The following is a 19,286-nucleotide window of genomic DNA, read 5'->3' on the forward strand; positions in this document are numbered from 1 at the left end:
TGTGTTCTGTTTTTTGAACCACTCTGACAGACTCTGTTTTTTAATTGGTGCATTTAGAGCATTGACATTCAAAGTATTGTTGATATATTTGGATTAATATCTCCCACATTCATTATTGTTGTTGTCCTTGATCTTTATTCCTGTTTTGTCTTCTTGGCTTTTTCTACCTTTTATTGTTTCAATTGAACATTTTATATGATTACATTTTCTTTTCCTCCTTAGTGTGTCAGTTAGACTTCTTTTTTTGTTTTTGCTTTTGTTGGTTTGTTCTTACTTTTTTACTTTTTTTAGTGATTGCCTAGAGTTTGCAATATGTATTTATGACTAATCCAGACCCATTTTCAAATAACATTATACCACCTCATAGGTAGCATGAGTACCTTATAATAACAAAATAAACCTAATTGCTTTTTTCCTGTTCCTTGTATCTTTGCTTTTATTCATTTCACTTATATGTAAGCAGACATAAGCATATACACATAAGTATACATAACTCAATACACTGTTGTTATTATTAGTTTGAACAAATTGTTTTCTGTTAGGTCAATTAAAAATAAGAATAATAGGGTCGCCTGGGTGGCGCAGTCGGTTAAGCGTCCGACTTCAGCCAGGTCACGATCTCACGGTTCGTGAGTTCAAGCCCCGCGTCGGGCTCTGGGCTGATGGCTCAGAGCCTGGAGCCTGTTTCCGATTCTGTGTCTCCCTCTCTCTCTGCCCCTCCCCCGTTCATGCTCTGTCTCTCTCTGTCCCAAAAATAAATAAATGTTAAAAAAAAAAAAAAAGAATAATAAAGGGTTTCATTTTACCCTCACCTATTCTTTACTTGGTGTTCTTCTTCTTTATGTAGATCTGAATTTCTGAACTATATCATTATCCTTCTCTCAAAAGAACTTTTTTTTTAATTTAATTTTTTATTTTTTAAAATTTACCTCCAAATTAGTTAGCATATAGTGCTACAATGATTTCAAGAGTAGATTCCTTAGTGCCTCTTACCCACTTAGCCCACCCCCTCTCCCACAACCTTTCCAGCAACCCTGTTTGTTCTCCATATTTAAGAGTCTCTTCTGTTTTGTCCCCCTCCCTGTTTTTATATTTTTTCCCTTCCCTTATGTTCATCTGTTTTGTCTCTTAGTGTCCTCATATGAATTAAGTCATATGATTTTTGTCTTTCTCTGACCGACTAATTTCACTTAGCATAATACCCTCCAGTTCCATTCACGTAGTTGCAAATGGCAATATTTCATTCTTTTTGATTACTGAGTAATACTCCATTGTGTGTGTGTGTGTGTGTGTGTGTGTGTGTGTGTGTATATATATATATATATATATCACATCTTCTTTATCTATTCATCCATAGATGGACATTTGGGCTCTTTCCATACTTTGGTATTGTTGATAATGCTGCTATAAACATGGGGGTGCATGTGTCCCTTCAAAACAGCACACCTGTATCCCATGTATAAATGCCTAGTAGTGCAATTTCTGGGTCATAGGGTAATTCTATTTTCAGTTTTTTGAGGAACCTCTATACTGTTTTCCAGAGTGGCTGCACCAGCTTGCATTCCCATCAAAAGAACTTTTTTTAACATTTCTGATAAGGCAGATTTACTAGCCAAAAAATGCCCTCAATATTTGTATTCCTGAGTAAGCCTTTATTTCACCTTCACTTTTGAAGGATAATTTCTCAGGGTACAGAATTTTAGGTGAGTGGTATTTTTTGTTTGTTTATTTTTATTTTTATTTTTATTTTTATTTTTGTCTCAACACTAAACATTTCACTCTACTGTCTTCTTGCTTACATGGTTTCTGAGGAGAAGTCAACTGTAATTCTTATCTTTGCCCCTCTACAGGTAAGGTATTCCTTCCTGCCCCAACCCAGCTTCTTTTAGTATTTTTTCTTCATCTTTGATTTTCTGCAATTTGAAAATGATAAAGCCTAGGTGATTTTTAGCAGGAGGTGGGAGGGGGTGAGAACGGGCCATTTATCCTGCTAGGTACTCTCTGAGGTTCCTGGATTTGTGATTTCGTGTTTGGTATTAATTTGGGGGGAAATTTCAGCCATTGTTTCAAATATTTCTTTGCATTTCTCAAGGGAAGGGCATAGGCTTGGAGTTCTCAAGCCTGGGCATAGCAGTGTGACAGATCTAGTCTGTGACCGGGATCCTGACCTTTAATTAATATGTGACCTTGGTGTGTGTGTGTCTCTCTCTCTCAAAATAAATAAATAAACTTAAAAAAAATAGAGCACCCAGGTGGCTCAGTTGGTTAAGTGTTAGACTCTTGATTTTAGCTCAAGTCATGATTTCACGGGTTGTGGCATTAAGCCCTGTGCTGACAGCATGAAGCCTGCTTGGGATTCTCTCTCTCTCTCTCTCTCTCTCTCTGCCCCTCTCCCACTCTCTTGTGCTCTCTCCCTCAAAATAAATAAACAGAGGCGACTGAGTGACTCAGTCGGTTAAGGGTCCAACTCTTGATTTTGGCTCAGGTCATGATTTCACAGTTCACGAGTTCAAGTCCTACATTGGGCTCTGCACTGTCAGCTCAGAGCCTGCTTGGGATTATGTCTCCCTCTCTTTCTGCCCCTCCCCAACTTGCTCTCTCTCTTTCAAAATAAATAAAAATAAACTTGAAAAAATAAATTAACAAAAAAAAGAAGTAGTTTCTATTTTCTCAGTTTTCATCAGGTATCAGCCTGAAAACACTGTCTTCCCTGGATGTTCACTACAACCAAAAAATATGGGGAAAGGTTAAGTGGAGAAAAAACTGCCCAAGAAATCATTCCTTTAGAACACAGTTTTGGGGAATCTGGGTGTCTCATTTGGTTAAGCATCTGACTCTTGATTCCTGCTCAGGTCATGATCTCCCGGTTTGTGAGATCAAACCCCATGTGGGGCTCTCCACTGACAGTGCAGAGCCTGCTTGGGATTCTTTCTCTCCCCCTCTCTGTGCCCCTCCCCAGTCATGCTTGCTTGCACTCTCTCTCTCAAGATAAACAAATAAACTTAAAAAAAAAAGTTTTATCAAGATCACTGATGTTGATCTGGCACAGCCTTGATACATCTATCAACTACATATTATGTAATCAATATTGCTTAATGAAAAGAAACAAGAAGAAAAAGTGATGGTCCTCATCTCTGTGAATGCTGTGTTAACCTAAATTTTGACTTGACTTTCTACAATGATTAAATTTACTCTGTGTTCTCTAGTTATAGATTTATTTCTCCATAAATATTAAGTTAGAATTTCAGTTGCCAAATTATGATGAAATCACCTAGGTATTCTTTCTTGGCCAAATGCTTGGAACCAAGAAATGTATTACTGACTTCTTATTAGACTGTGTGCATATATTTTAATTTGTTGTATTTATTATTTAAAAAATATGTACTTGCTTTTATTTCTATTTTATGAGAAGAAGAAAAAGCACTTTGAGCTTTTCAGTTAAGAGGGAAAGAAAAACCTGTTACAGTAAAACCTTAGATTGCAAGTAACTTGTTCCGCGGGTGTTCCACAAGACGAGCCAACATTTCTAATCAATTTTAACTTGATAGATGAGTGATGTCTTGCCATACAAGTAGTAAGTGCTGACAAATGTCACATGATCACAACTGAGCCAGTGGTTCTCTCTCTCTCTCTCTCTCTCCTACATTGTGGGTGATCTCCCCTGCTCGGATGCTCAGTCTCAGACTGAGGTGTTTGGCAGAAATCAGTTAACATTTTCAGAACACTGGAAGGTGCCCACAATTGGCACTAGTGTATTTTTTATCACTTCAAAGCACCTATGGACAGTCCTTTGTTTTCCATACAAGAGGAAGCTTAGGAATGCTTTGCTTCATTCTGGGTCAGGCTGCCTATAGATATAGACCCTTTCCTCTGCTGCCTTATTGCCAGTTACATTAAATATAGTATATGACAAGCGTTTATTAATACTGTACTCAACATCCGTGTTAGCATATACAATGGCCCCCATGTAGAAAAAAGGTGAAAAGAAAGGCAGTAAGAAGGAGATGATTATGGTGGAAGTTAAGAAGGAAATCATCAAAAAGTATGAACAAGATATGTGAGTGGCCGAAATTGTAAGATTTTATAAGAAGTCTACATCTGTGTCTTTTCTGCAGAGAAGGAGAAAAAAACAGAGGAACCCCTCCCTTCAAATGAGATTAGGGAGATGTGTAAAATGTGGGAAACAGTGCAAAATTTTGTATAAAAAAAGCACCACCAGAATAAGGCTGTAGCAGTGTGAGTGGTGAATCTGTTTAACGACAATGCAATGTCACATTTCGGCAAAATCCTCAACAGGAGGCAAAAGCAAATGTCCTTGGATAGGTTCCTTGTTAAAGCTGCATAAAAAGAAAAAGATTCCACTGAGCCAAAAGATAGCAGTGATTCCATTAGTGATAGTGAAAGTCGTCCTACACAATAACCCTTCTCTCTCTCTCTCCTTCACACCAGCCACAAAGGTTTTCAAAGATAAGTACAGGTTAATTTGTTTTTTTTTCTTTATATTTTGCATTTTAAAAATTATTTGGTATTATATTACAGTATTGTAATCATTTTTTATATGAATATTTTTGGGTTGTGGAATGAATCATCTGAGTTTCCATTATTTCTTATGGGGAAATTCACTTTGATACACAAGTGCTTCGGATTACAAGCGTGTTTCCTGAACGACTTATGATGACAAACCAAGGTTTTACTGTATTTTAATAAGACACTACTCCTTGGTTAGCTTATTTTGAACAAAGAATTGTTTCCAAGCATCACCATGGGGGTAGGTGAGCACTGTTTTATGCCTATTTTGTGAGACACTGTGCCAAAGGAATATTCGGAGAGAAAACCAAATACCATGTGATTTTTCGGGAGCAGCCAGCAATTTATTCTCAGGAACAATGCACTTCGTCATAAAACAACTTCCTTTAAGCCTTCCAATGACTTGTTTTCTGAGAAACTGTTGATCTCAAATCCAATGTAGCCCAAATACTTTGAAGTATAAGGATAAAAGGTGATCAGATTCATGCAAAAAATAAACTGTATTTTCCTCCAATTTTTAGGGGCATATTAGATCCAGTGCAGCTGGGAAATTTAAAAAAGTTTTCTTTTTCAGAAATTTCTTAACAGACATTTACCATAAAAAAAACTTTAGAAAATATCTCTTGATTTTTCTGCTTAATATTGTGAAATTATTCTTTCCTTTCACCAAGAGAAAATGAACTCTCAAATCCTCAAAAATAAAAAAACCTTGGAGAAAAAGAGAATTTGCCGAGAAGAATGCCATTATCCTCTGGCAAATCCTTTCCTTTCTCTTATTCTCAGTCCTGCTGCCTCATACACAGACAATAACACAACATAGTTTCAGTGTGATGATTGGTACTATAAAAATGCAAAGTTAAATAGAAACCCACAATAGTCTCCTTCAGGGTAAAGATGGCTTCTGTCAATAAAGCCAAAGCCCTAATAGCATCAGAAAGCAAAATTCAGAATTAAACAATTTCTGGATCCTGACTGTTTTTTAAATAGAAGTTTTAAATGCCGTATTTTCAAGCACAGAATGTAAGAGGAGGAAAGTTTTTAATCACTACTAAGAACAGGTCAAGAAGAAGTACATTTAAGGAAGATTAGACACAAAGAATGTTCTGTTAACAAGTGCCATTTAAAAGGGGGATATATTACTTTGATACATGGTTAAAAAATCTTTCTTTAGATATCCATCAAAACACTGTGATGAGATCTCATCTCTTTGGGAAAATTATATGTGATTTACCCAGAATATAGAAAACAATAGCATCAAGGAGATTTCCTTTCCCTATCCAACCCCAAGAACTGTGATTTACAAAAATATTGAAATTAGCACTGAATGTTTCCTATACAACAATGTTTACACTGTGGTTCAAGAGCAAGTTTTAAATGCTGGTTTTCAAGTTACAGAAGCCAATATCAATCAATATCAATCAACCAAAGATGGATCAATCGATCCGTCTGTGTGATCCTTAATTTTAACCGTGAAGGAGTTCTATGATCTAACTCACCCCGGTTCAGGCATCTCTGATCTGAAATTTACCCCCAATCTTTGACAAACACTACAAAAGACAAAGGTGAACCCCAGAAGGTCATTAGCTTTTAAATAATAATTTCTGATTATAAATGTCCCCAAATTTACCTGGCAAACACAAAGAAGAAAATTTCAATTACCACTACCCAATGGCAAAAAAAAAAAAAAAAAAAAAAAGCACTATGAATATTTTTCTTTCCAGGATGTATGTGTTTTTATGTCCCTGCAATCTTTCAAGTATACATATTGTCTACAAACTGGGTCATACTAAGAATTATGTCATGATTTTAAAGGTGAATATCTGCCAAAAATATTTTAAAGTTTGCACGACATTTTGTTATTGTGGTAATACTATAACTTATTATTAGTCAGACTCTACATTGGTAAATATGGTCAAACTTAAAAGAATCACAGGTGAAGTGCTAAAATTATAAGTCCTTAAGTTATCTTTGACAATTGGAAAAGCCCAATTTGCCTGACAGAGTTAAAGACAAGTACATTCTAGTGGGGAAGAAATGAAAATGGGTAGCAGAAATTGGAATTTGAGCCTCTGAATCCAAGGGATGAAGCTTAAGGCAATTGGCACTGTGTGTCTCATAGCCCCCTCTCCCAACATACATGATATCCAGCTAAAATGTGTATCGAATATCAATTTGGAAGAGAAAAACATATACTAGGGGAACGGCAAGCTATCTGAGAAGGAGTCTGGAAAGTGGCTCTTTGTGTGTCAGGAGAAACATTCATCTACACCCTTTATATAATATACAGATATAGTGTATGCTCAATAAGTGCATATGAAGTCCTTTCAACAGTCTGGAATTCAGGCCTTTTCCTTAGTCTACTGCATCTTGGCGTCACTTCTAGCTGGTGAATAGAGAAATCCTCAAAACAAAAGCCTTGGGGCCTAGGCCCCCTTGTTCTCAAACTTGGCCGCCATCAGAATCGCTGGGGGAGTTGCCTTGTATGTTTACTTCGGCTCCGAGGCGCACACACACTCCGGACGCTTTTGAGTCTGATGGTTAGAAGTGGCCGGGTGCCATGCGTTTGTAAAACAAGTCCAGGTGAAGGCACCAGAGGGTACCACCGGAGGAACTGCGAAGTGACGGACAGCCCAAAGTCCTGTTTGCAGCCGGCGGACCCCGGGCCCCGCCGTAGTCCGCCCGTAGTCCCGCCAGGGGGCGCCAGGACCTCGCCGCGCGCCCAGCTCCCCTGGACCCTCTGCGCTTAACTCTAGGTGTGACCGGAAGGGAGCCTGACCCCGGGGGTGCGGCAGGCGGTAGGGGGCGCCTCTTCCAAACCCAGCAGCCTCTCGCGTTCCCGCGGATATCGCCCTCGCGTGAGATCTTGTTTTGTGTTTTGTTTTAAAAGCCTTCTCCGTCCCGGTACTGCTTGAAGGCGTAAATGAGAGACGGTGGGAGGGGTGGGAGGGGGAAACGGAGAAAAGAGGCGCTGGGGGACTGAATGCCTTCTTTAAATTACTGCTGACACCTCGGTTCCAGGCCCCTAAAATCTCAATCAACAATCCATTAGAACTCAACAGGAGTAAAACGAAATCCTCGTTTAAGTGTATTTATCCGATCTCCTTTCTCTCTTTCAAATGCAAAATCCATTTCAGCATATGCCCCCTTCTTTCTCTGGCCTTTCTCTCAAGACTGGCAGCCCATACCACTCTTGTAAATATGAAAGATGCTAATCATATGACATATCACGTCTCCGTCGGAGCCGGAATAAAGCCTTCAGATTTGGGATCATTGCCTCCAGACAACAGCTTCATCAGCCGGAAAGTTGGTTTTTTTTCTCCTTTCCTTCAACTCTCAATCCCTTCTTTGTCTGGAGGAAAATGCAGCCGACTCGAGCCACCCAGGCCATATGGTTCACTCTGTATTTTCTTAGTTGAATTCTGTATTGTTTCTGTGACTTGCGAAGTTTTTTGGAAATGCGTATAAAGACATAGACGAGCTACTTGTGCAGGGAGCGCTGCCCGGGCGCGCCGCGGCCGCCCCCTCCCGGCCTGGAGACCCGGCCGTCGCCGCTCCGCGGAGTGCGGTGTCAGCGATGGCATTAGCACACTGACGTGACCAACCACCGAGCCGGCCGCAGCTGTCTGGTTCGCTCGAGGTGCGTACTCTGCGCCTTGCACGGCGCCTGGCACACAGTAGGCGCTCGAGGAGACTCGGGGGCAATGAAAGAATGAATACATCAGCGACAAGGGTCGACCCCGGATGTTTTCGGTTCTAAAATATACTTTGGGTCTCTCAAAAGAAAACGTAGTCTCGCTCTCTCTTGACACTAATAACACTGTCTTATCGTCCACACAACACACGTTTTCCTGATTTCTGCAACTCTCTCTCTCTTTTCTTGCCTACTTATTTGAATGCAAGCTTTATGGGAGTAGAAATCGTGTCTGTCTTGCGCGTCGCATTGTTCCCAGGGGTTGGTACAGTGATTGGCACACATAGGGTACTCATTAAGTGTATTTTGAACGTAGGAAGGAGGGATGATTGAATGAGTTAAAGCGGTAAACGGATCCTCCTATTCTCCAAAGATACGATTAAAGAAACTTCTCTCCTAAAGATTCGAATTTATTTAGTGCAATCTCACCCTTTTTAAAAATCTATATCAGCAGCAATGAAAAATGCATTTATCTCCAGAAGAGAATTCGGTGTTTGGGGGGTTTTGTTTTTTTCTTTAGTGGGGAAAGCAGAGGGGAAAATCAGCTTTCAGATCTTTATCCATCGCTCTGAATAAGTTTTGTGTTTTCCAGGTTCGGTACTGTCCGGGCGAGGGAGCAGGCTGCCAAATTTCCTTTCTCTCGGTCTAACTCCTTATACAAACCCAAAGGGCCCTTTCACCAAATCATTAAATTCTACAGAGGTGGTCAAGCTCGCACTGCTTTTCATGAAACGGAGAAAGAAAAGGGTCCTTGAAGTTTAGAAGATGCCCAAGGAAAACTCCTTGAATGACATCAAAAGAATGAGTTTCCATAGCTGTTGAAGCACGAGGGCCGTGTATCCGCACAAAGGGGGACCGGGGCACCGGGACGGGCCCAACGCTCTGTCCCAGGACAATTGGGTCACTGAAATAGGGAATTAATTACCATTGGAGAGTGGGCAGCCCATTCACCACTGGCTGAGTTTTATTAAACGCCAATATAAATAACAAAACAACTCTTGTGGCTGCACTATTCCTACACGCCAAAGGAAGGATTATGCTGGGGATTAACATCTTAAAGTCTATGAGACTTTCTGACTCAAGGCTCGGAGCTGGTAATCGTGTTTGTCTCCTGGTTCAGCGATTAGTGCTCTCTTTCTTGCACTTTCCCCTGGATAGCCAATGTCCCTTTTTGCAGGCACGGAGGGTTAGGGTGGGGGAGCCTTCTTTCACTAGTGGGCCCCCAGGTCCCCATTCACGCGCCGGCTGTTCTTTTCCTCTTACCTGAAGAAAACAATCAGAAAGCTGGCGTGGATTGGCAAAATCTTCTAACAGGGATTTCTTTTCCTTCCTGGGAAAGCAAAGGGGCACTTGGGTCGTTTAAGGAGTGAGGAGAAGCCTGTAGGGCACTGCCTTTCCAGAGCTGATGGGGACAGGGTTAGGGTCCGGGCGGAAGAAAGGGAGCCTGCCCTCGCTTGCCGGGCAGATCTCTCCGCCTTCAAGACGACCTCGTGCGTCAAGATGGGTTCCCTGAATATTTGGCTTGAGGGACCAACGCACTTTGTGCGGGCTTGGAGCGAGGATCTCGGGAATGGGGCTCCGACAGGGAGTAGGGTAGGGTCGGTCGGGTGGGGAGATGGTCTACCCTGCCCTGATCTCCTCCCGTCGATTTCTCCGCGACTACCAGTTTATGGAAGAGAGGGGCGGGGGCGCTGGCGCGGTGAAGCTCCTAGCTTGCACCTCTCCAGTACGAGGGTGATGCCCAGTCCTCCCCGGACAGGATCCGAGGGGAAAGCCGGGGAAGACTGGGAATTCCATGCAGGGGTCCAGGACGAAAGTGGGGCGTGATTTCACATAGTTTTGTTTTGTTTTTTCTTTTTTTTCCCCCGGAAGGGGACCGCCAATATACCCGAGCTCACACTAGCTGCCAGCGCTTGTCGTCACAAATAACGAACTCTGGCAGCGCGAGGAGTCCTCGGCGAGGAAAGCTAACCTTTTCCAGCCCGGCCTCCTCGGCCCTGGAAACGGCGTTTGCAGCCCCCAGTGAAGAACTAACGATTTTCAGGATTGGCTAACTTTTTCTCTCATTCTTTACCCCTTTCTGAGCGCTCCCTCGGGGGATTAGGCCATTAGGCTATAAAATCCCTTTGGCAGGCAAGGCACCCTATCCTTTTAGCAGGGTGTAGACGCTCCCTCTCCTTGCAGGCAGGGTGGTTTACTGGGAATTGGGGGACAGGCTCGCTGGGCAGGCAAATTTTTCCTCCTGCACTCTGGGAAAAGAGCCCTCCCTCGCGGCCTCCCCGCCCACCCTCACCCCCGCATTCACCTGCAGCAGCGTGAGTTTGGGGAGGAGACCATTTGCCCTCTTTGGCCACTTGTGAGGTCGAAGTGTGGATGGGATGTAGCCTATGGCCCCACAGCAACACCTACCCTAAACTTTAGGGCTTTTGGGTCGCCTCAAAGTTCAAGCTTCTTAGAGGCAACAAAGACTTTCTAAAGATCTCCACCCTCTCACCCCTCCCCTTACTTCACTTTTCTCTCGCTACACGATTCGACCCCCTTTCTTTCGAAGGCTTAGGGATGAGTTTAAATCATTGTGCTCCCATCTCTTGATAACTGCCTGCTTTGAGCTTTTGTTCTCTTAAAGTAGGATTGCACACTGAAAGAAGGGCTGAAGATGAACAGTTTGACCCTTCAGGACAGTTCACGCAGTGGACAGGAGCGGCCCTCGGTCACCGTCCTCACTGATGCTATTCACGCGCTCCCCTCCCCCTTCGCATAACATTTCAGCCTCGTTTCATCTGGACAATCTTTTAGACCACACAAGTGCCTCTTGAATTTATTTAAGTTAAAAGAGTGCTAGAAGAGTCCAGCTAAGGATATTTGGCGTCGGTCACGTCTTCGCACATCTGAGTACAAATTAAAATCTCTTTTCTTTCAGCAAAACTGAGCAAAATGCTGAACAAAAAGAATTCTGCAACTGAGTGTGAATGGTTGGTTTCTGGACTTCACTAGCGTTGTTAGACTGTTCTTGGGTTGTTTCTTTTCTTTTCTTTTTAAAAATAATATTCTTCATAGTGGGAAATATTTCCAGAAGTGCTCTATTACTGAGTGACGATTCTCTTGAAAACTATAACACAAACATACAACCAAAATTCTTAGAATTCCAAGATGATATAAAGGGTGATTTTTAAAAACTCTGTACTTTGCACAGTAATCTAAGATACACCACTGCATACACCCAAAGAAGCCCTTATTTTAAAGATAAAATTCTATGAACTCCATGATATCCTTATATTTATAAAGATTAGAAGCTGATTTACGTCTATGTTTGAAACCTTAAGTTTCTCCACAGAATTTTTCCTTTTGAAGGAAGTTTCTGGAATCCAAAATGGGCAGTTTACCCTCATGATATTTTATCTTTACTAAATATCTGCACAGAACATGCTTAAATATGTATTATTAACTTCTTACGGTGTAGAAAGTTTGGATTTTGACAAGAGAAAGCATGCACCCCTTCGGTGCATCATAAAAACATAAAACCTGGGAGAACATAAAAGCTGGGAAGTCAGACACCCAAATGCTGTTAACAATCAACTAAAGAAATCCATTGTGTGTTTCACTAGCACTAAGCATTAGACCCAGTTGGATCTCTGTGTAGAGTTATATAAGATTTACCAGATTTTCCTTTAAGCTTCTTCTTAACTGGATTCTGATTCTGTTCTTCACCCAAATATATTTTATCGTATCAACCCAGCACTTTCTAGCCAAACCAAAATTTTACAACAACCTGTCCAAAGGGTACGTTTCTACTGATACCGAAATAAACCTTCCTTTGCTTTCTGATACATTAATCAATTGGCTTGTCATTCTTTGCGGGCAACTCCTACATGAGATGTATCTATCTAAAGACTGACACTCCGTGCGTGGTTCCTCCCATCATCCCAGTATTTCTTTTAGCAGTCTTTGATCATTTCCTCAGAACCCAGCCTTCTCATCCTCTGTTTCACTCAAATTAACACAAAAATCTTGCATCCACTGCAGTGTTCCTGTGTTCCTTCAATCTTTACCTGCTAGCCATGACTTTGAAGGCTTTCTTTTAGAGGGACTGTGAAGAGTATTCACTTGTTTGGTATCGGTGAGCATCACCTGCAAAATAATGTTAAGATATACATGCAACCATGGTAAAGCACTTCTGGTAACTTTTACTACTGACCTATCTTCTGCTTGATCAAACTCTTTTATGAAGTTCTGATTCTGTACGCTCATGATCCAGAATCAGAGACCCGAAGAAGTGTGAGAGAGGCAGATGCTGTATTCTGGAGACTGAAAGTGTCTCTCTTCTTTATAAATGTTTGCACTGCTAACACATGAAATCAAGCTGTTCTGAAAAGATTGAGGGGGCATCTGGAGAAATAATGCTTTTAAGCGTAGGGAACTTGCTCTTTCCAAGGGGAAGAGAGGCAAAACACAAATATCAACGAGCAAAGTGAAAATTGAGGCAGTTTTCAAATCATTTCAAGACAGAAGGGAGTCTGGAGGTTGGAGGGCTGCAGTGGGCAAAAGTCTCTTTCACGGGATTCTAATTTTCATTTTCTTTACTTTGCACCTTCCAAGCCTGCAGTTACTCCATGCAGAAAGCATTAAACAAATTGAAACCATGCCAAAACACTAACAACCGCTTTCATCATGCCCTTCTCTGAAATAAGTGTTTCCAATTCCTACAACCTGAGTGACACAGAGAACTGCAGACAAGAATCTTTTCTCTCTTGTCACTTTTCAACTTCCACCATTCCAAATACGCCTTGCTTAAACTGAATTTGCAAAAGGGAACTCAAGGGACTCCTCTCCTATCTACCGCAGTCCAGATTCTTGTCAGCTACTCTGGCACGGTCTAACGCTCCATCCGGCACACACACTGCTAGGGACTCTGGTTCTGTCTCTAAGAAAAGTCAGTCAAGGCGACAAGAGGGTGGGCGTGAGCGTGGGGGAGGAGGAGAGAGGGAGGGCCGACGAGCAATTCAGAACAAGTTCCCTCCGAAGTCCAGTAGCCCTCGGCTCTATTTTCCCGTTGAAAAGCGCCGAGTATCGGGAGGACGGGCCCCTTGTCCCTACAACGCCCCCCAGCGCGGAGCAGAGGTCACGGAAATGTCAGCTCAGCCCAGGCGCTCACAGGCGCTGCAGGTCGGCCGCTCCTCCCACTCCGCTGGCTCCCACCCTTGCAAGGAAGCCACCTTGTTGTCTGGCTCTGCCGTAAACCGGGGTTAAACCCCAAAACAAAACAAACAAAACAAAGCAAACGAACAGACAGAACCTGTGTCGGTTCCCGGAGACTCCGTTTGTCACCGGCAAAATGAGGAGGGTTTTAGCTTTAACCTGTGAGTGCGTTTATTCTCACATCCTCTAAAAGCCCATCTACTGCTCCCGCACTGGATCTCCCCTTCTAGGAGACGCCTCGATGAACCTTCCAACGTCCTCTTTCTTCACCCTTCTACGCCGTTCTCTCTGGAACCTAAACACGTTTGCCCACCATGTGCCCACAACTCGCCACCCACACCCCACTCCTCCCTTGACCAAATGAATGCGTTTTAAAACCATTTACTATTTGGTACAGCTCCTAAGAGGCTTTGCCAAGAGACGCCGGGTAGCACCAAAGGGTTGCTGCTTTCCCCGAGATTCTGACCCCCATTAACTAATTCCTCGGAGCTCAACGTCCGGGAGCTGAGAGGCCGGACAGCGCCTGGTGCGGTGAGCGAGCGCGCGCCGGGGCTGGGGGTGGGGTGCGGCCGCAAGGACGGGGGCGGGGGGAGGTAGCCTCCGTCTCCCCAACGGCCCCCGGCGCCCCGGCCCCTAATGAGCTGCTGAAAGGGAGCGGGCTCCGGTGCGCGTGGCTCGCAGGCCTCCCGGAGTCCGGGGCGCCCTGATTGGCCAGCTGCGCCTCGCGACCTCCATTCATTAATAAATTAGCGGCACGCTCCAGCCGAGCGCGAGCCACCAATCACAATGGGCAGCGGCGGCGACAACAGCCGCAGCTTGAGCTGAAGCTGCCACCGCGGCTTCAGCCGCTCCGACCGCAGCCTCGAGCTCCAACAGGAGCTTTAGAACCATTTTATGCTGATTAGATAAAGGGGGGAAAGAGAGGCGGGGGGCGATGGGAGGAGGAGGATGGATGGCAGGGCCAGGGAGGGGGGAAGTGGGTGAAGAAAGAGAAAGAAATGAATGATGATAATGCAATGAAAAGAATAAGCCGGGGGAGGGAAAAGCGGGGGAGAAGGGGGGCCTGCACAGGGGGGAGGAGGAGGCGGCGGCAGGGGTTGGGGGGGAGGTGGGGGCCCTGGGGGCAGATCTGATTGTTTTCTTGGTGGTATATAAGGGGTTTTAAGGAGAGTCGTGTGCCAGACACGCAGCCACTGAACCACAAGCAGCTTCGCTTTAACTGGAGTGCCCGGGAGTCGCGTGCCAGGAGCTGCACGGCCGAGGACTGACTGACAGACAGACACGCACCACCACCACAACACACGAGACCCGGGCGGATCGCCGCGGCCTCCGGGGCTCTTGGCAAACTCGCCAGTCGGAGAGGTCCCCCGCGGAGCCGCGCCAGATCCGCCGCTTTCACGTTAAGAGAAGGACGCAGCGCTGCGCTCCCGGCAGCGCGGAGAATCGCAGCACACGCCAAAGTAATAGCTTCGCCGAGACGCACTGAGGGAGCGAACTACGTAAGTATCCGCCGGTGTCTTCCAACTTGGAAGGGTGTTTCCGGCACTCTTTTCCGGCACTCTGTTCCACCACGTCCGAGCACCCTTTGCAGGCACAGAATCTTTGTCCCAGGGGCTGCTGTCTCTTTCCGGGCGGGAACACAGCCGCGAGGTCGACCAGCCGAGGGCGGGACCCTGTTGGCTGGCAGCGGGGACACAACGAGGGGCTCTCCTGAGCTTGGAGAGCACTGGCGGGGTCTCCTCCCTAACTACGTTCCTCCTTGGCGCCGCCCTTCCGAACCAGTCCTAGTGGGTGCGCGCAGGAGTACTTTCCGCTGGCACCAAGAACGTGCCTCTGCTTCTGTATTTACATCTCGTTTGGTTCTTTCTTCCTCCCCACTCTCCCCGGTAGGATGTTTGTCAAATCCGAGACCTTGGAGTTGAAGGAGGAAGAGGACGTGCTGGTCCTGCTCGGCTCGGCCTCCCCCGCCTCGGCTGCCCTCACCCCGCTGTCGTCCAGCGCCGACGAGGAGGAAGAGGAGGAGCTGGGCGCGTCGGGAGGGGCGCGACGGCAGCTTGGGGCCGAGGCAGGGCCCGGGGGGCTGGGCGGCCCGTCGGCCGGAGCTGAGGGCTGCCGGCCAGCGCGGCTGCTAGGTCTGGTGCATGAATGCAAGCGGCGTCCCTCCAGGGCGCGGGCCGTTTCCCGCGGCGCCAAGACAGCCGAGACCGTGCAGCGCATCAAGAAGACCCGTAGACTGAAGGCCAACAACCGTGAGCGCAACCGCATGCACAACCTCAATGCGGCGCTGGACGCGTTGCGCGAGGTACTCCCCACGTTCCCGGAGGACGCCAAGCTTACCAAGATCGAGACCCTGCGCTTTGCCCACAATTATATCTGGGCGCTTACCGAGACCCTTCGCCTGGCGGACCACTGCGGGGGTGGCGGCGGAGGCCTGCCGGGGGCGCTCTTTTCCGAGACCGTGTTGCTGAGTCCGGGAAGCGCTAGCGCCTCCCTGAGCAGCAGCGGAGACAGTCCGTCGCCTGCCTCCACCTGGAGCTGCACCAACAGCCCGGCGCCGTCCTCCTCGGCGTCCTCCAACTCCACCTCCCCCTACAGCTGCACTTTATCTCCTGCCAGCCCGGCTGGTTCTGACATGGACTATTGGCAGCCCCCACCTCCCGACAAGCACCGCTACGCACCTCACCTCCCCATAGTCAGGGACTGTATCTAGAACTGCCATCCTTGCTACCCGCGCCAGGCCTTAGTGGGTTCCCTTTCCTGTCCTGGACCAAGCCCTCCCACCCCTCTCCTGTCCCCACTTCTATGCCCTGGAAACCATCTCATTTCGCAGGGCAGATGTAGCCGTTCTGACTCCTGGGTTGTTTGCTGCATTCCTTGGCCAAGGGTTTCCTTCCGTCAGACGGTCTCTAATTTATTGAAGGTGTGATGGAGCTTATTGTCAAAGAGGATGGTAGAGTTTGGGGGGGGGGAGGGGGAGTTTCTTAAGGCTAAAAAGATGCTGGGAAGCAAAGAAGGTGGCCAGTCTAAAGAGTTTGCAGAGCGGACTGACGCTCCTCCCCCTCTCTGTAACACCAGAGGGACCCGGCACAGTGCGTGTGAATCTCCCAGGGGGAATGCAACTGGTTCCTCTGATCTCTTCACCTTTGCTTCTACATAGAGATGTTAATGTCGAGTAGAAAGAAATGTATCTTAGCATCTGAATGATTTTACCGGTAATAATATTATCCACAGATTTGCAATGGCTGGCATCTGCTTTATTCCCATTGCTGTCTGCGGGCTGTGGGAATTTCACCTGTCAAACCAAACTTTCCCTCTCTGATGTGCACTTTGTTCTGTTTCCCAGATTCGTCACAATGCCTATTGTCCCGTCCTTCTCTTTCCTTTTTCTTCTCCATTTTGCCATCTGTCTCTTATGATTTATAAGGGGGAAAAAGTTGTTTTGTTAGAGGGCCAGGTTAGAAGTCATTGTATAATTTGTAGGCTTTGTAATGATTGAATGCAAGCGTGGAAATTTAGGCTGAACTCTCTATCAAAAGGAAAAATGTGGAGGAAAAGGGAAAAATCAGGAGGGAGGATTGCTTCATGCATTATTTATCTCGACCTTTTAGGGGAGAAGGAACTCCCCCAGTCTTTCAAGAGATTAAAAATAAATCAACAGACTGAAAACCTAAGCAGACACGGAGCATTATCAGGATCAGCCACACACGTGTTCCCTTCTATTTATTATAAAGAAATTTTTCATGGGAAAAGTATGTATTTTTTGTATATTCTACAGAGTTTATTCTAGTATGTATTTACATCTTGAACAAAAAAATTGTTCTTGTGATTAAACTATAAATAAAATATATAATTTTCATAATTTCTCTGTGTTGTAACTTTTGCCTGCTTATGTGGTTTTTAGAAGAATGTGTTGTGTCTTTGTGAAATTCTCCTTATAGCAAACTGAGTAGAGTCCTTGTATTTTTCATCAGTGTTTGTGTGTAGAATTTCACTGACATATAAGGTCTAAGAAATCACAAGAAGCTGAATCATATTTGAGACATTAACACTGACATCAGAGTGTTGCTCTGCATACAACCAAAATTTGATTTTTAAGAAATCAATTTCTGAGTATACGAGATCAGTAAAAAAGGGGTGGGGATTAAAAGATAATTAAATCACGGTAATTTCCAAAGTTCAGAAACCTTGATTTAAAAAGAGATAGTGAAGTTGAAATTTCTTGTTAGAATGTATAAAAATGTGGTGCCTACACTTTGAGTCTCGATTATTATCTGTAAATTGTAGGAATTAGACAATGACTTCTAAGGAAGGCCCCCTTCCAGTTCTAGCATTTGTATTGTATTTATAATTCATTATCAGAAGCTGATTTTGTATTAGCTGCTTTAACAAGCTTGTTGGTTTGAAAAGCAAACTCCTGGAGAAAAAATACTCAGAGTGAGCTGCGATAAATTGTATCTAAGGGAAATAGCTCAGCTTTCATTTTTTGTTAGAATAATTACATAGCCAACACTTCTTCAAAGAGAAAGCAAAAATGGTTTCCTAATCTCCAAAGCACAAAACTCTATAACTTGCACTTCAATCTCCAAAGCAGAAATGAATAGCACCATGGGTCAAAGATGACCGACCAAGTGGGATGAGCACTGGGTGTTGTATGGAAACCAATTTGACAATAAATTATTAAAAAAAAAAAAAAAGATGACCAAGTGAAGGTTGACCCCTTTCTAGATTTAAGCCCCTTCCTTGGGGGCGGGGGTGTCCACTGGACTACACAAGCTTAAAAAACACCTTAGCAAAGAAATGGTCATTCATGTCCAACTCCTCCACCGCCCATGAACTCCATATCTGCTTCTGGTTTGGGTTAAATCCTCCAGTCCTCTGCTTCAAGCAACAATAACTTCTCCTGAGATATCTATCTGAAATGACTCCTCCTGTCTATCCATATGGAAAACATTAAGTGTTTAATATCTTAATGACTCCATTTTTTATCAAAGGAAGAACCGAGCCAGGGTTTTGCTTTGTTTTCATAGCTGGACATAACAGAGACCTGTTGGAATACCTTTCTATTTTCAAGCCTGTTATTCCTAGGCACTCTTGATTATCTGATATGAGAAAAAAGTGCCATACCTCATATTTACATTTGTAATTCTAATGTTTAAGAAGCTAAACAATTGTAAGCAAAACAATTGTATGTATGGGCGTTTTAAAATGTCAGCGTTAGTGACAAATAATTGTTCTCATCATGACGCGGCTTATGTTGATACAAAATGCTACCTTCAGAAATTTGCCAAAGAAACAGTTCATGGCACACGTCTGTGGAGGCAAACTCTCAGGTGCAGTTACTCTCCCAAGACTAGGGGAAACCTCCTCAGTTGGTGAGGTGACCCCATAAACAGGTGACACTCATTGTTTACTTGGAGAGGCATGGTCAGATGGTCCAGTAATCACAGCTTTGAGTAAGAGTAATACAGCGAACGACTAGACCCGCTACTTTGCTCAGCCTAGCAGCCACCTCCACACGGCACCAGAGAGACCTGTTTAGCTGGAGCTTGTCGGTCCCCATAGACGTCAGTGGTCACACATGGCCAGAATTCCATCCACCATTTGTGATCTACACTCAGGCTTTCCCTCCCCCATCTAGAGCAGACCTTATTTTACACTAAATTGGTGCAATTATTTTTTATGGCGTCCAATCTCTCTTAGTGCTTAAGAATGATGTTCTTTCTGCCTCACTTCGCGCTGGAAGTTCTCCTCCCCAACCTACAGCAACTTCCACAGCGCGTGGGCTGAGGCCCCAAGGCCCTTTCCTCGCCTCTGCAGGGATGAGAATTACACGTTTGAAGCCGCTGCTTCTGCAGTAGCGAGTGTAGTCGCT

General features: G+C 44.7%; 1 protein-coding gene and 1 long non-coding RNA gene across 2 annotated transcripts; one reads left to right on the top strand and one right to left on the bottom strand.

Moving 5' to 3' along the window:
• Positions 1–11,020: 11,020 nt before the first annotated feature.
• Positions 11,021–13,959, bottom strand: LOC122477351. Its single transcript, XR_006295680.1, has 3 exons — positions 13,800–13,959; positions 12,268–12,346; positions 11,021–11,327 (listed from the first exon to the last, which is right to left on the bottom strand). It is a non-coding gene; the product is annotated as an uncharacterized LOC122477351 (long non-coding RNA).
• Positions 13,960–14,546: 587 nt separating this feature from the next.
• Positions 14,547–17,273, top strand: NEUROG2 (neurogenin 2). Its single transcript, XM_043570273.1, has 2 exons — positions 14,547–14,913; positions 15,305–17,273. The coding sequence occupies exon 2, from the start codon at positions 15,306–15,308 to the stop codon at positions 16,122–16,124; it is 819 nt and encodes a 272-aa protein (XP_043426208.1). The 5' UTR covers positions 14,547–14,913; position 15,305; the 3' UTR covers positions 16,125–17,273.
• The last annotated feature ends 2,013 nt before the right edge of the window (positions 17,274–19,286 follow it).

This window comes from Prionailurus bengalensis, chromosome B1, assembly GCF_016509475.1.
Source record: "Prionailurus bengalensis isolate Pbe53 chromosome B1, Fcat_Pben_1.1_paternal_pri, whole genome shotgun sequence".
NCBI classification, from domain to species: Eukaryota; Metazoa; Chordata; class Mammalia; order Carnivora; family Felidae; genus Prionailurus; species Prionailurus bengalensis.

Coding starts and splice junctions, on each gene's coding strand:
- NEUROG2 (XM_043570273.1), top strand. CDS start 15,306: ATGTTTGTCAAATCCGAGACCTTGGAGTTGAAGGAGGAAGAGGACGTG.